Source organism: Petromyzon marinus, unplaced genomic scaffold, assembly GCF_048934315.1.
Source record: "Petromyzon marinus isolate PM22_M1 ecotype Great Lakes invasive population unplaced genomic scaffold, UKy_Petmar_22M1.pri1.0 PM_G_Scaffold_50, whole genome shotgun sequence".
Classification (NCBI taxonomy): domain Eukaryota; kingdom Metazoa; phylum Chordata; class Hyperoartia; order Petromyzontiformes; family Petromyzontidae; genus Petromyzon; species Petromyzon marinus.
In genome coordinates this window covers 90,195-106,317 of record NW_027423003.1, presented here as the reverse complement: position 1 = coordinate 106,317, position 16,123 = coordinate 90,195, and the positions used below count along the sequence as shown (strand labels likewise).

The window sequence follows — 16,123 nt, the reverse complement described above, 5'->3', positions numbered from 1 at the left end:
GCAGTTACAAGCGAATCACTCAGCCATTTCAATGCTAAATTCTATGCTAATCCCATTGTCAAGGGGTGCCTCTGCGGATGTGTATGCCTTAACTTAGCTATTTCAATGCTAAATTCTATGCTAATTCCTTTTAACAATGGGTGCCTCTGCGGATGTGTATGCTTTAACTTTTAACATAGCTATTTCTGTGACCAGTCACAAGCTAATCATTCAGCCATTTCAATGCTAAATTTTATGCTAATTCCTTCGTCAAGGCTCTTTGTTCCTCTCACACAGCTTAAAAGCCGTGATCTGAACGTGGCTCTCTCACTCCAGCACTGTCCTACCAGACAGTCTCGCCCCCTTCACCTGATGAAGGCCGCTTGTGTTGTGGCCGAAACGTCATGAGAATATTATTGTGTTATTTTATCAATTTATTATTTTATTCTCATTCTACGTGACTTTACCGAAAGAACCAAAGAAGATGAATCATTGCAGTCACGAAAGCTTTAAATCGAAAAATCTACAGAACTTGGTCGATGTCACAGGAAGTTATTTGAAACGCCACTCCCCTCTTCTGTATCAAACATGCAATCACTGCAATTGTGTAGAGCTGGTCAAGGTTATTTTCGTTTATACCTATCTTCTCCATATATATAAAAGGCAAAGTTGTGATTGTGTGTGTCTGTTCAAAATGTTTAGCGTACTTCCCGACATGCAACAAACTGGAAATTTGCCATGTGGGTACTTTCCAGACTGTACACCGTGCAAACATTATAAAAATACACTTTTTTTCTGGGGGGTGGGGGGGAGCTCAATAATGCACTTATTTTTTGTACGGCAAGTGAGCTGTGACGTCAAATCTGTCACGTGACCCGTAGTGTAGCGGTTAGCGTTACGCTGCGCTATGAACCCGGCGACCCAAGTTCGATTCCTGCTCACCGCCACCGCCGGTGACGATTATTTTAACCGGTCCTGGGCCTCCCCTAGGTCGACTCAGCCTCAAACGACTAACTGCTGTGGTGTGTGAACATCGCTACTGGGGAGACAAAGACGGCCGGGCGTGGTGGATCCAAGTCCCGGGCGAAGCCGGGTAGTAACAGCTAGCGCAACATATAACTAAATAATCTTTGTGTTTTTTTAGCCCATGCTAAGCTTGCGTAGTTTACTCTGGGCAGATTGGTTTTAAACTCGTGCCCGTGTACTTTGTTTTTCTAGTTTACCCTTCAGAACAATGTGGCAGTATAAGTGAATGTTGTGAAGAACAGGATTCACAAGGAGGCATGTGGCTGCTGGAGTGTTCAATAATCCATTGGATTCATTTTTATGTTACCATTAAAGCTGTTGCCCTGGTACTGGACATGCGATAGACATTGCCATTAAGTTGGTGGCGTTTTAGATTTTGATCAGCTTTGAAGATTTTCCCAACGTCAAGTGCATGTGGCCCATAGGCGGGTACTCGGTTGTTCGGGGTGTATCAAGGCTGGGCATTATAACACTTCAGTGTAAAACCTTGCATTGCGAGCATAATTCGTTCCGGGAACGTGTTTGTAATCCAAAGCGCTCGTACATCAAAGCACTCGTCTATCAGTTGTGTGATCACGTGACTCACGGCAGTACAAAGTGTGTCTACACGTACACTGCTCGTATTGCAAGACCTCGCTCGTTTATCAAGTTAATATTTATTTACAATTTTAGCTCGTCTTGCAAAACACTTGCAGACCAAGTTACTCGCAATCCAAGGTTTTACTTTTATATTTAGATTTACCAGGGTGTGTGTCTGTTGGATCAGAAGTAGGTGCCAACTTTCACTGGCATATTTGAGGTGGACATTGCACGTTGCGTTTTTATATTTTGTAGGGTTGAGAAACCTTGACTGCATTATGTGGTGTCTGGATACTAAGCGGAGAAGCTTAGAGGATGTCAGAAAAGCCGATATTTACGATTGAAAATATCACTTATTATAAAGTAACCCTTTTAATTTGGTACGATTGAGCCTGAACAGGAAAATGTATCTTTGTCCCGAGTACATTGTGCGTACGCACAGATATTAGTTTCCGAAGAGGTAAGTCTCGCCACTTTATCAAGGGAGCTTCAGGGACACGGTGCGGTTTGATTTTATCGCCAAATTTCCGTAAACGCTTCGAAGAGTATTTTCCTCACTCCAAACATCAACGCTACAAGGAGCATCTGCGAGCATTGCCGCACACAGAAGCACACGGAGGCAATTTGCAAGCAACACACGAGCAATCAAGCGCCCGGCAGCCAACAGCCACCGACGTGAACGGCGACGACACGAACGGCGACATTGGCGACATCCTCGTCGGCACTTGGGAGGCACCGGGGACCAAGCAACCAACACGCCGCCGCCGCTGTGACACGCACGGCCGACCCGCGCCCCCCACGCCTGCAGCGCCACGTCACAGAACACTCGGCGCAGCACGCCGCATCCGCTGCACCGCAACCGCCAAGTGCCGCTTGGCAGAGGCCATCGGATAACCCGCGTCCAGCCGCAGGCACCGGGGGGACACGGCGCTGACAGACCGGCAAAGTACCGGCATCGCCGCGAAGAAGCCGGGAACGACAAAAGCCCGCATTCACCGCGAACGGGACTTGGAAATAAACCGAACGGAACGCGTGCCGATGCGTTTGGGGCTTAAAATCGCTCCGTTGGTGAGAATTTACCTCGACGCTCGTACGTTTAGACTGCCTTGCTAAAGTTTTGTTTGCAAACGAGGCTTTTTACATTGCAGATGCCAGACACAACGCATTTCGCATCGGTTTATAAGCGGCGATCTTTTTCATTTTAAAGGTTTGTAAGGCCCCGTCGCCCACTTCAATTGTCCCAATTTTAAGCCCCAAACCAAAAAGGGTCGCCGGAGAGCGAGAGGTGCGGTGGCACGGACAACGCGGGGGGGTCCATTTGTGCCGAGCGTGACTGCTGTTGGCGCAGGAAAGAAGGCGCCGGCCTTTCTGTTGCATCCTCCTCGCGATGGGTCGTCAGCCGCCGCCCGACTCTGGGCAACTTTGTGTTCCCGTCGAAGCGTAGACTGGGTAAGAAACGAGCGGGCATCGCAGGCGGCAACCACGGATACTCGCTGACGCCGCACCTCGGAACAATTTGTCGCGTGCATCTGTACACCTCCAATAAAAAAAATTTCTTCTTCTTGCGATGAGCGTTTCTTTACGCGCTGTATTTTGTATGGTGCTCGTTATTTATGTTGCGCCGTGTGAAATCTGCATTTTAAAAATACCGCCGATTGTTTTTATCGACAGACGCAGCGCGCCGCCTTGTGGAATGTGCCCGGAATTTCTTAATGTGTTGGTAGTGTGAATGTTCTGGGTGCAGAATGATTTTTTTGGATTGTCATATTTTGTGCAGCAGTGAGCGCTTATGTTTCCCGTGGGTGAATTTGGTGATCGTTTTTTTGTTTGTTTTCAGAGGACAATGCAGTGATGCCAGCGAAGCAAACGTCTCTCCTTGGCGACCATCCCAAAGCACACGCTTGCGGTGGTGGCGACTGTGGAGGTAATCCCCTTGTTGCGAATGCTATAATTTCGGTTTCCTTCAGCTTGCTGTCAGATTGAAAGAACCTGCTGCCTGTTGAGAACATTTCTTATTTGGAATTAGTGTTAAGGTGCATCCTAAAAACCTTTTTTTGCGGTTAACAATTGCAACGTACGAGTTGCTTTGTGTTTTAAAGAGACGATATTTCCAACAGTTATCAGATGTATTGGGTATTTAAAACAAGCTATGCTGAATAAGAGCTCTAGCTTGGTGGGCCTCAACCTAAAATAAAAACTAGTTTAGTCTATTCCCTAGGCAACTGAGTCTTCTGGACCAATGTTTTCCAGTGTCTCCAAGGGGTAGAGTGGTGAATCCTGGGTTACCTGATCTTATAGGAAAGGGCACACGTGTGTGTAAGATGATGGCTGTGGTAAATCTGTTTTTCAGAGAAGTTTAGAGAGTTTCAGCTAGTTCACGATGCGTTTCCCCCTCTTGTGTGTTTGCGTCACAGGCCACCAGCAGCCACCGCCACCGGGCCTCGACTACGGACCTGGCGGCGACGGCATGGGCATGGGCGGTGGGGGAGGAATGGGCATGGGAGGAATGGGCATGGGCAACCTGGGTGGGCCCCAGGGCCAGCACGTGCAGGCCATGATGAACCAGCAGGCCGGCAACAAGGTCCTCATGGTGTACGGCTTGGATGCCGAACGCTTCAACTGCGACCGCGTGTTTAACATCCTCTGCCTCTTCGGCGACGTGGAGAAGGTGCCTTCGCTGGGTGTTGCGCGCGCCTGCTTTGAAATGAGTCCCCGTTTTTTTCCTTCCAAAGGTTCAACCGCGGTGCAACGCGTACGCACGCGTGTGGTGCACGTCGTGCGCTCATCGTGTTATATAAAGTGGGAGATTCACACGACCAAATTTGTTCACCGGTTGACAACATACACATTTGCTCTTTTTTCTTTACAAAAATGTACCCAATGCGAAGTGTTCTTTGTGCATGTTTTCTAATGGCCCCTCAGCCAACACTTCACATTTCAACGATGCGTTACAACGAAACTTGTAGATATTTTCGTACAAGATTGCGCGATGCTGAACCGTGTTACGGGTTGTTATTCTTGTAGGTTAAGTTCCTGAAGAGCAAGCCGGGAGCCGCCATGGTCGAGATGGGAGATCAGTACGCCGTGCACAGGGCGGTTTTTCACCTCAATATGTCTCAGATCTTTGGAAATAAAATCAACCTCTGGTGAGCCGTTTTGTTCCCGTGTTAAAATGGTAAATGTAACTCGTCATATCCTGTTAATGTAATTGGATACTGCTTTCCCTTTAGAGAAGACAACTTTAGTAAATATTTAGTGCAAGTGGCTAAATTTTAGGACGGTGAAAAAGAGAGCTGATAAATACCGTGAACGAAACACTTGTCACAGCTCACGAGGACCCCGATGACTTGCTGTCCAGAGCCTTTTTTGAAGTGGCGAAACGTGAAATTTGGATTCTAGATTTGAAGCTTTACGGAGAGGGCCTTTATTGAAATAGCGAACGTGAAATTTGGATTCTAGATTTGAAGCTCTACGGGGAGGGTTTTCACCTATCTGTTAGAGCAGGGGTCGGGAACCTTTTTGACTAAGAGAGCCATGAAAGCAAAAAATTTGGAAATTTATTTCAGTGAGAGCCATATAATATATTTTAAAAGTGAATTCAACTAAATGTCAGTATAATAAGCCTCTGAATTTATTCTTTTAAATAATGTTGTTATAACACTCACCATTAATGCGACTTCTGGTGCTGCATGGATTTGCTGATGTCTTTGTAGTCGGGTTGGTACTTGGTGAGGTTAAGCTTCATGCAAGCGTTGAGGCTTTCATCCGTTAAACGTGATCGTAGGTTGGACTTGATGTTTTTAAGATGTGAGAATGACTGCTCACATGCATACGTAGATCCAAACATGGTCAATACAGCAATACTCACACGCTGCAGTGTGTGGTATGTGACAGGAAGCGCGTTCCAAGTTTTGAGAATCAGCTGGTCTTCGGGTTGGAGTTTTTTCATTTCTGTCCACATGTGCTTGCTCGCCAACTCCGCTTTCTGTCGTGTGATTCTTTCCAAATCTTCATTCAGTGACTTGAACTTATTCACCCACATGTCTGAGGCCTTCAGGTCAGCCACTTCTGCTTCAAAATCTCTGACGGAGACACCAGGGATGTAATTCAGGTCGGCTGTGTTCAGTGAACACTCGTTTGGATGGGTGATGAACTTAAAAAGACGAGTGTGCTCACGAAATTCTCCAAAGCGTGCTTTGAAGGACTGTAGGAGACTGGATGTGCAGCCAGCTAGCTGGTGGAGATCAAGGTTTTGAATGGGCTCACTTGCTGTGCATGCATCTTTAAATTGGCTCAGTTTTTCAAAATGTAGTAAACGACCTGTTTCAAGATCCGTGATGAAAAGCTCCAGCTTGTTTTCAAAAGCAAATACAGCTTGTTGAAGGGATAACACTGTATTTCCAATGCCTTGCATTTTCACGTTGAGCTGGTTCAGATGTTCAGTCAGATCTACGAGATAGTAAAACTTGAGGAGCCACTCGGTGTCGGCTAGCTCAGGATGCCCGACGCCTTTCATTTCAAGGAAAGTCCGGATTTCGTTCAGGCAAGCCGCAAAACGGCTAAGCACCTTCCCTCTTGACAACCAACGCACATTGCTGTGCAAAAGCAGACCAGGATAGTTATTTACAACTTCATCCAGCAGTGTTTTAAACTGGCGATCATTTAAGGCTCGGGCAACAATAAAGTTGATCACACGAATGACCAGCGACATCACTTCGCCAAACTGCCTGTCACACATCTGAGCACAAAGTGCCTCCTGGTGTATAATGCAATGGAAACTTAGGATGGGTCTATTTTCATGTTCACGGAGAAGCGCCACAAATCCTTTGTTTTTCCCCACCATACACGGAGCACCATCAGTACACACTGAGAGAAGTTTATCCATAGGTAGATTTTTTTCTTGAGCAAACTCCATGAAAGACTTGAATAAATCCTCACCTCTTGTGGACCCTTTTAATGGCAGAACAGCAAGACTTTCTTCACGCAGTGTGTCACCAACAGCATATCTTGCAATCACGCTGAACTGCGACAAATGGCTCACGTCTGTTGACTCATCCAAAGCCAGAGAAAAGAACGGCGCTGCATTTATGTCCTTCACTTGCGTTTCCTCCACTTTGTTTGCCATCACGATGGTACGATCATGAACAGTTCTTGCCGACAGAGGCATGTCTTGTATCCGTTTGATTATCTTGTCTTTGTTCGGAAGATCATCAAAAAGTTCATTGGCTACATCCAGCATGAACGTTTTAGCATACTCGCCATCTGTGAATGGTTTTCCGTTCCTCACTATTGCTAAAGAACCAGCAAAGCTAGCCGAATTATAGTCACCTTGCCGGGTCCATACGCGGAGTTGCTGCTGGCTAGCTTGCACCCTGCTCAGAAGCTCTTGGCACGCTTTCTTTCTGCTGTCTCCCGCAGGGTATTTTGATGCAAAGGTAGCGTGGCGCGTGTCGAAGTGCCGCTTTACATTCGACCGTTTCAACGATGTAATTTTGTCATTGCAAATTAGACACACCGCAGAACCCGCTCTCTCCACAAAGGCGAATTCTTCGGTCCATTCGTCCTGAAATGTACGATACTCGTCGTCTTTTTTTCTTTTCGCCATCTTCTTCGTCGAAGGGTTAGCTTTGAGCTAATGACCGAGCAGACGCAGTCTCAGACTGATTCAAAAGGGGGCGTTTACCTGTTTTACCCAGCAACGGCAAACGTAGGCCAGTATCATCCAATTAAAATAATGGACAATTGCTCCTGCAGCCCTGAACAGGACATGCGCAGTGAAAAATCGATGGATGGATTAAAACAAGTGAGAATATTTTGTTTTATCTGCGAGCCATATGCAATCATCAAAAGAGCCACATCTGGCTCGCGAGCCATAGGTTCCCGACCCCTGTGTTAGAGCTTTCAACAGACAACGGGACAAGAAGTCAAAGCTCATCGAGACGCTGACCTTCCTCAAAAGATGCCGCGACAACAAGCTTAAAGGACTCGACCTGGGCTTTGCTGTCTTCACTCCAACGCTGTCCTCTGGACAGCCCGGTCCCTTCACCTGATGAAGGCCACTTGTGTTGTGGCCGAAACGTCGTGATTTTTTGTTATTTTATTTTTACCTACGTGACTTTACCGAATAGAACCAAAGAGCACTTGAAATTTGGAACATGATAAAATAAATAAAAACAGTTTCTTCGCGCTATTCCCTCCCTTCCGCCCTCGTCTCGGCAGCGCGTCGAGGCAGCGGTCGATTGCGCCGGGCCAGGCGTTCGAGCTGCCGGACGGCACCGACAGCTACAGGGACTACGCAGGTTCTCGCAACCACCGCTACGCCGACAGCGAGAAGGCGGCGAAGAACCGCAACCAGCGTCCCACCGCGGTGCTGCACTTCTTCAACGCGCCCACGGACATCACGGCCGAGATGTTCGCGCAGGTCCGTGCCCCCGCCGCCCCTTCAGCCTGCTGCCAGCAGCGCAGAAGGGGAGCGCGTTCGGTTTCTTTAAAAGTTTTCCCAGGTGAAGCTTTTATAAATATTCAAGTCCAAAGTTTGCACGTGAAACAATCGTGGGTTTTTAAGATGAGCCTATTGATGTTGTGGAGTTTGTGGTGGCCCATGACACGTTTCCTGTGACGGGACAAATGTAAAATGGTGTAATGTAGTTTCCTTTCAGCGGTTAAAACATAAGATGTATAAATAATGCAATCGATGTTCCAAAGGGACTTTTTTGTTACAGACTAGACAACACCTCGCGTTAATTTGTCCTGTTTAATACATTACGATTCATATTCATTTGTATTCGAAAGGTTTACATTTCAGTCTTTGGACATTGTTTCTGCAAATGGTTGCATTCCCCCTGAGTCTATGCTTGGTGTTCACAATAATCTGAGCACTTTGAAAGACTGCTCCAAAGCTGGCGAATGTAAATTTAAAAATGGACAACGGGATTTGTGCCTGCAATTAAAATGACATCTCCCGAATGCTTTACCGGTGCACGTTAACTGTTACCAACTATAACGTGAACGCCGCCCGTTCTGTCCCCGCAGCTGTGCGACGAAATGTCGATTGCGAGGCCCCGCTCTTTCAAAGTGTTTTCTGGAAAAAGTAAGTCCCGCAAAGTATGTTTATTATTTATCTTACGTGTCATGGCACAGAATAAATCGTGTACTGTATTCTCCATGCAATCGTCGCTTGATTTACAGCACGACACCAGATGATCTGCAACGTGTGCTATGAGGCCATGCTCAAGAAACCCTGTGAAAAATTCTCTCCCGAGAGCAGTCCTTGCTATTCACTCGTGCCCAAGCTGACTGAAGCGTGTTAGCGTAGCCAAGGCATCGGACTGAAGCCTTCCTGCTGCAGAAATTCACCGACGACTGACACCACCCTTTAAACACGGCTTCTTTAGGTAAAGTCACGTAGAAGGGAAACAACAAAATAATAAATATATACAAACACAGACAATTTCAACCGAGAAGATGGATTCTGGCTTAGCAATCATTGGAAGGATTTGATAAACCATTTCGGGTCTTAATTGATTGTTCACGCTTACGGTGGCTTTCAGACCGCATCCATTATTTTCGTCTCCCCCCTCCTCTTTTCAGAACATAGATGGACTCGTCCATCTGAACAACTGCCAAATCGCTCTCCGTGGTGCTAACGTTAAAAATAACCGCCACTTTTTTAAAATGTTCTTGCTGTGGTTTTCACACCTGATGATGATTGCTTGTGTTGCAGTCGAAACGTCGTGAGAATTTTATTGTTTTATATTTTTATTATTTTATTGTTTCCCTTCTAACGTGGTGGTGACTTTACCGAAAGAACCAAGGATATGAATCCCTGCAGTCACGAAAGCTTTAAATCAAAATGGCGAAGGGTGTTGCGTTTTACACGACCCAAATTACTCTATGAGCGACGGTCCGTCCACGTGTCCAGCCGATAGGAGCGTGTCCGGCCTGATGGAGTGGGAGACCAAGAACGATGCCATGGAGGCTCTGGCGTGCATTAACCATCACCCCCTGAAGAACGCAAGTAAGTTGTGGGGTGTTGGCCATTTGTGTTGGTGCGATGACATTGAAGCGGTGCTGCATTATCGGCAAATCTTTGGTCGTACGCTCTGTTGAGCACCTAATGTTCAGATTTGGGGGGGGCGCTTGTTATTACCATAGCACCATCTGTGTACACTGGCTGCCTAGCAGCCTTGGGTGAAATTGCAGGAAGCGAAAGCAGTTGTAGATTGTTGTATTATATATTAACAGGTTGTTATTTATGGGCGATTTGGATTTCGTTGTTGTTGTTTGCATATACAGAATGGAATTGAAAGTTGACATAGCCAAGCACTTTCACTTATCACAACTCAACGTTATCTTAGCTCCCTGAACGATTTTGTTAACATCAACAAAGACCCTCCTAAGAATCGCTTCATTGTTTTAAGTTTTTGTGTGCTCCAGTGAAGACGTCATGTGGCTCCCCTGTTTTTATTTTCTCAGATGTTCCATACCTCTACACCCTCAAACTGTGCTTCTCCACTGCCCAGCCTTCATAGAAGACAACTCAACATGTTTCATGCCATATTGAACGTCGGTGTCAACATCATTGTCACTTTGTGTAATATTTGTGAATGTCCCATCACTCTTGTTGAAAGTTAACCGTGGGTATAGGTCGAAAGTGCAATTTGACGCGTTTACATTTTAGTTGTCATTTTTTGGAGGATTAATTTAGATTTCTATATTGACTGCACCGAAAGATTTTAAAGGTCGCAGTGGAAATGAAGAATGTTGAAATTAAAATAATTATGATTAGTCTCCTTAACCTGCCGAGTTTGTCTGCCGTGTGCATTGCTATTTTGTCCATGAGCCCCAAACCAGATTTCACTTGGCAGTCCTCGGGTGCCGTAACTTTAGCGGCTCCAATTAATTTACAATTTGGGGGGGTTCTCAACTTGCTCATAGCCAAAGTTTTTGCTCCCACCACGAGTGATGCTCCTTTCTTGCTGTAGCCCATGGCACTAATATTGCCCATTTAATTTCATAACGGAGAGCTCTGAAATAAATGCCAAAGAGACCCTTTTGGGGGGGGGCTGGTAAAAATATACCCCGACTCATTGAAAATCCCATTGAAAAACATGGGTTGGCATTCTGTACAGTGCGTGTTTTTAGCAGGTTAATACGCTTGCAAATATAAACCCCAAGAGAAAATAGAACCGTGTTTGAAAATAAAAGCATGGAGAGATGCATGTTTGACATCGAACTGGAATCGATTGAACATGAGCGTGGAGACATGAAGGAAGTTGGGCATAGGGTAGGTGAGTGACTGAGTGAATGAGTGACTGAGTGTGTGGGTGGCTAGGTGAGTGACTGTGTGTGTGGCTAGGTGAGTGACTGAGTGTGTGGGTGGCTAGGTGAGTGACTGTGTGTGTGGCTAGGTGAGTGACTGAGTGTGTGGGTGGCTAGGTGAGTGACTGTGTGTGGCTAGGTGAGTGACTGAGTGAATGAGTGACTGTCTATGTGGGTGGCTAGGTGAGTGACTGCGTGAATGAGTGACTGTGTGGGTGGCTAGGTGAGTGTCTGGGTGGCTAGGTGAGTGACTGAATGACTAAGTGTCTGTATGGATGGCTAGGTGAGTGAATGAGTGACTGAGTGTGTGGGTGGCTAGGTGAGTGACTGAGTGTGTGGGTGGCTAGGTGAGTGACTGAGTGAATGAGTGACTGTGTGTGTGGCTAGGTGAGTGAGTGACTGAGTGTGTGGGTGGCTAGGTGAGTGACTGTGTGTGTGGCTAGGTGAGTGACTGAGTGTGTGGGTGGCTAGGTGAGTGACTGTGTGGCTAGGTGAGTGAATGAGTGACTGTCTATGTGGGTGGCTAGGTGAGTGACTGCGTGAATGAGTGACTGAGTGTGTGGGTGGCTAGGTGACTGAGTGTGTGGGTGGCTAGGTGAGTGAATGAGTGACTGTGTGGGTGGCTAGGTGAGTGACTGAGTGACTGAGTGTGTGGGTGGCTAGGTGAGTGAGTGAATGAGGGACTGTGTGGGTGGCTAGGTGAGTGAATGAGTGGCTAGATGAGTGACTGAATGACTTAAGTGTCTGTATGGTTGGCTAGGTGAGTTACTGAGTGAATGAGTGACTGAGTGTGTGGGTGGCTAGGTGACTGAGTGTGTGGGTGGCTAGGTGAGTGAATGAGTGACTGTGTGGGTGGCTAGGTGAGTGACTGAGTGACTGAGTGTGTGGGTGGCTAGGTGAGTGAGTGAATGAGTGACTGTGTGGGTGGCTAGGTGAGTGAATGAGTGACTGTGTGGGTGGCTAGGTGAGTGACTGTGGGTGGCTAGGTGAGTGACTGAATGAGTGACTAAGTGTCTGTGTGGGTGGCTAAGTGAGTGACTGAGTGAGTGTGTGGGTGGCTAGGTGAGTGAGTGTGTGGGTGGCTAGGTGAGTGACTGTGTGGGTGGCTAGGTGAGTCACTGAGTGAATAAGTGACTGTGTCTGTAGGTGGCTAGGTGAGTGAATGAGTGACTGTCTATGTGGGTGGCTAGGTGAGTGACTGCGTGAATGAGTGTGTGGGTGGCTAGGTGAGTGTCTGGGTGGCTAGATGAGTGACTGAATGACTAAGTGTCTGTATGGTTGGCTAGGTGAGTGACTGAGTGAAAGAGTGACTGTGTGGGTGGCTAGGTGAGTGACTGAGTGAGTGACTGAGTGTGTGGGTGGCTATGTGAGTGACTGAGTGAATGAGTGACTGTGTGAGTGTCTAGATGAGTGACTGAGTGAATGAGTGACTGAGTGTGTGGGTGGCTAGGTGAGTGACTGAGTGAATGAGTGACTGTGTGGGTGGCTAGGTGAGTGCGTGAATGAGTGACTGTGTGGGTGGCTAGGTGAGTGACTGTGGGTGGCTAGGTGAGTGACTGAATGAGTGACTAAGTGTCTGTGTGGGTGGCTAAGTGAGTGACTGAGTGAATGAGTGAGTGTGTGGGTGGCTAGGTGAGTGAGTGTGTGGGTGGCTAGGTGAGTGACTGTGTGGGTGGCTAGGTGAGTCACTGAGTGAATAAGTGACTGTGTCTGTAGGTGGCTAGGTGAGTGACTGAGTGAATGAGTGTCTTTGTGGGTGGCTAAGTGAGTGACTGAGTGAATGAGTGACTGAGTGTGTGGGTGGGTAGGTGAGTGAATGAGTGACTGTGGGTGGCTAGGTGAGTGAGTGACTGTGTGGGTGGCTAGGTGAGTGAATGAGTGACAGTGTCTGTGTGGGTGCGTAGGTGAGTGTGTGTCTGTGTGGGTGGCTAGGTGAGTGAGTGACTGAATGTGTGGGTGGCTAGGTGAGTGAGTGAATGAGTGACTTGAGTGTCTGTGTGGGTGGCTAGGTGAGTGACTGTGTCTGTGTGGGTGGCTAGGTGAGTGAGTGACTGAGTGTGTGGGTGGCTAGGTGAGTGAGTGACTGAGTGTGTGGGTGGCTAGGTGAGTGACTGTGTCTGTGTGGGTGGCTAGGTGAGTGAGTGACTGAGTGTGTGGGTGGCTAGGTGAGTGGGTGACTGAGTGTGTGGGTGGCTAGGTGAGTGACTGTGTGGGTGGCTAGGTGAGTGAGTGACTGTGTGCGTGGCTAGGTGACTGTGTGGGTGGCTAGGTGAGTGAGTGACTGTGTGGGTAGCTAGGTGAGTGAGTGAATGAGTGAGTGTGTGGGTGGCTAGGTGAGTGAGTGTGTGGCTAGGTGAGTGACTGTGTGTGTGGGTGGCTAGGTGAGTGAGTGACTGAGTGTGTGGGTGGCTAGGTGAGTGAGTGAATGAGTGACTGAGTGGGTGGGTGGCTAGGTGAGTGAGTGACTGTGGGTGGCTAGGTGAGTGAGTGACTGTGTGTGTGGCTAGGTGAGTGAGTGACTGAGTGTGTGGGTGGCTAGGTGAGTGACTGTGTGTGTGGCTAGGTGAGTGACTGAGTGTGTGGGTGGCTAGGTGAGTGACTGTGTGGCTAGGTGAGTGAATGAGTGACTGTCTATGTGGGTGGCTAGGTGAGTGACTGCGTGAATGAGTGACTGTGTGGGTGGCTAGGTGAGTGTCTGGGTGGCTAGATGAGTGACTGAATGACTAAGTGTCTGTATGGTTGGCTAGGTGAGTGACTGAGTGAATGAGTGACTGAGTGTGTGGGTGGCTAGGTGACTGAGTGTGTGGGTGGCTAGGTGAGTGAATGAGTGACTGTGTGGGTGGCTAGGTGAGTGACTGAGTGACTGAGTGTGTGGGTGGCTAGGTGAGTGAGTGAATGAGTGACTGTGTGGGTGGCTAGGTGAGTGACTGAGTGAATGAGTGACTGTGTGGGTGGCTAGGTGAGTGACTGTGGGTGGCTAGGTGAGTGACTGAATGAGTGACTAAGTGTCTGTGTGGGTGGCTAAGTGAGTGACTTAGTGAATGAGTGTGGGTGGCTAGGTGAGTGAGTGTGTGGGTGGCTAGGTGAGTGACTGTGTGGGTGGCTAGGTGAGTCACTGAGTGAATAAGTGACTGTGTCTGTAGGTGGCTAGGTGAGTGAATGAGTGACTGTCTATGTGGGTGGCTAGGTGAGTGACTGCGTGAATGAGTGTGTGGGTGGCTAGGTGAGTGTCTGGGTGGCTAGATGAGTGACTGAATGACTAAGTGTCTGTATGGTTGGCTAGGTGAGTGACTGAGTGAAAGAGTGACTGAGTGTGTGGGTGGCTAGGTGACTGAGTGTGTGGGTGGCTAGGTGAGTGACTGAGTGAATGAGTGACTGTGTGGGTGGCTAGGTGAGTGACTGAGTGAATGAGTGACTGAGTGTGTGGGTGGCTAGGTGAGTGACTGAGTGAATGAGTGACTGAGTGTGTGGGTGGCTAGGTGAGTGACTGAGTGAATGAGGACTGTGTGAGTGTCTAGATGAGTGACTGAGTGAATGAGTGACTGAGTGTGTGGGTGGCTAGGTGAGTGACTGAGTGAATGAGTGACTGTGTGGGTGGCTAGGTGAGTGCGTGAATGAGTGACTGTGTGGGTGGCTAGGTGAGTGACTGTGGGTGGCTAGGTGAGTGACTGAATGAGTGACTAAGTGTCTGTGTGGGTGGCTAAGTGAGTGACTGAGTGAATGAATGAGTGTGTGGGTGGCTAGGTGAGTGAGTGTGTGGGTGGCTAGGTGAGTGACTGTGTGGGTGGCTAGGTGAGTCACTGAGTGAATAAGTGACTGTGTCTGTAGGTGGCTAGGTGAGTGACTGAGTGAATGAGTGTCTTTGTGGGTGGCTAAGTGAGTGACTGAGTGAAGGAGTGACTGAGTGTGTGGGTGGGTAGGTGAGTGTGTGAATGAGTGTGTGGGTGGCTAGATGAATGAGTGACTGAGTGTGTGGGTGGCTAGGTGAGTGACTGAGTGTGTGGGTGGCTAGGTGAGTGAATGAGTGACAGTGTCTGTGTGGGTGCGTAGGTGAGTGTGTGTCTGTGTGGGTGGCTAGGTGAGTGAGTGACTGAATGTGTGGGTGGCTAGGTGAGTGAGTGAATGAGTGACTTGAGTGTCTGTGTGGGTGGCTAGGTGAGTGACTGTGTCTGTGTGGGTGGCTAGGTGAGTGAGTGACTGAGTGTGTGGGTGGCTAGGTGAGTGAGTGACTGAGTGTGTGGGTGGCTAGGTGAGTGACTGTGTCTGTGTGGGTGGCTAGGTGAGTGAGTGACTGAGTGTGTGGGTGGCTAGGTGAGTGGGTGACTGAGTGTGTGGGTGGCTAGGTGAGTGACTGTGTGGGTGGCTAGGTGAGTGAGTGAGTGTGTGGGTGGCTAGGTGAGTGAGTGACTGTGTGCGTGGCTAGGTGACTGTGTGGGTGGCTAGGTGAGTGAGTGACTGTGTGGGTAGCTAGGTGAGTGAGTGAATGAGTGAGTGTGTGGGTGGCTAGGTGAGTGAGTGTGTGGCTAGGTGAGTGACTGTGTGTGTTCGTGGCTAGGTGAGTGAGTGACTGAGTGTGTGGGTGGCTAGGTGAGTGAGTGAATGAGTGACTGAGTGTGTGGGTGGCTAGGTGAGTGAGTGACTGTGGGTGGCTAGGTGAGTGAGTGACTGTGTGTGTGGCTAGGTGAGTGAGTGACTGAGTGTGTGGGTGGCTAGGTGAGTGACTGTGTGTGTGGCTAGGTGAGTGACTGAGTGTGTGGGTGGCTAGGTGAGTGACTGTGTGGCTAGGTGAGTGAATGAGTGACTGTCTATGTGGGTGGCTAGGTGAGTGACTGCGTGAATGAGTGACTGTGTGGGTGGCTAGGTGAGTGTCTGGGTGGCTAGATGAGTGACTGAATGACTAAGTGTCTGTATGGTTGGCTAGGTGAGTGACTGAGTGAATGAGTGACTGAGTTTGTGGGTGGCTAGGTGACTGAGTGTGTGGGTGGCTAGGTGAGTGAATGAGTGACTGTGTGGGTGGCTAGGTGAGTGACTGAGTGACTGAGTGTGTGGGTGGCTAGGTGAGTGAGTGAATGAGTGACTGTGTGGGTGGCTAGGTGAGTGACTGAGTGAATGAGTGACTGTGTGGGTGGCTAGGTGAGTGACTGTGGGTGGCTAGGTGAGTGACTGAATGAGTGACTAAGTGTCTGTGTGGGTGGCTAAGTGAGTGACTGAGTGAATG

The 16,123-nt window shown here is 48.4% G+C and overlaps 1 protein-coding gene across 7 annotated transcripts in view; it reads left to right on the top strand.

The window, feature by feature from the left end:
* Positions 1–10,819, top strand: part of LOC116937193 (heterogeneous nuclear ribonucleoprotein L-like) — a 29,212-nt gene extending 18,393 nt beyond the window's left edge. For 6 of the 7 annotated variants that reach the window (XM_076062094.1, XM_076062095.1, XM_076062092.1 and 3 more), the window contains 7 exons: positions 3,422–3,508; positions 3,999–4,252; positions 4,609–4,730; positions 7,804–8,005; positions 8,617–8,674; positions 9,506–9,601; positions 10,060–10,819. In XM_076062094.1, coding sequence (XP_075918209.1) covers positions 3,422–3,508; positions 3,999–4,252; positions 4,609–4,730; positions 7,804–8,005; positions 8,617–8,674; positions 9,506–9,601; positions 10,060–10,115 — 875 coding nt within the window. In that variant the 3' untranslated portion in view covers positions 10,116–10,819. Of the gene's footprint in view, positions 1–3,421; positions 3,509–3,998; positions 4,253–4,608; positions 4,731–7,803; positions 8,006–8,616; positions 8,675–9,505; positions 9,602–10,059 lie in introns of those variants that run through there. The other variant, XM_076062097.1, reaches the window with a different exon arrangement.
* The last annotated feature ends 5,304 nt before the right edge of the window (positions 10,820–16,123 follow it).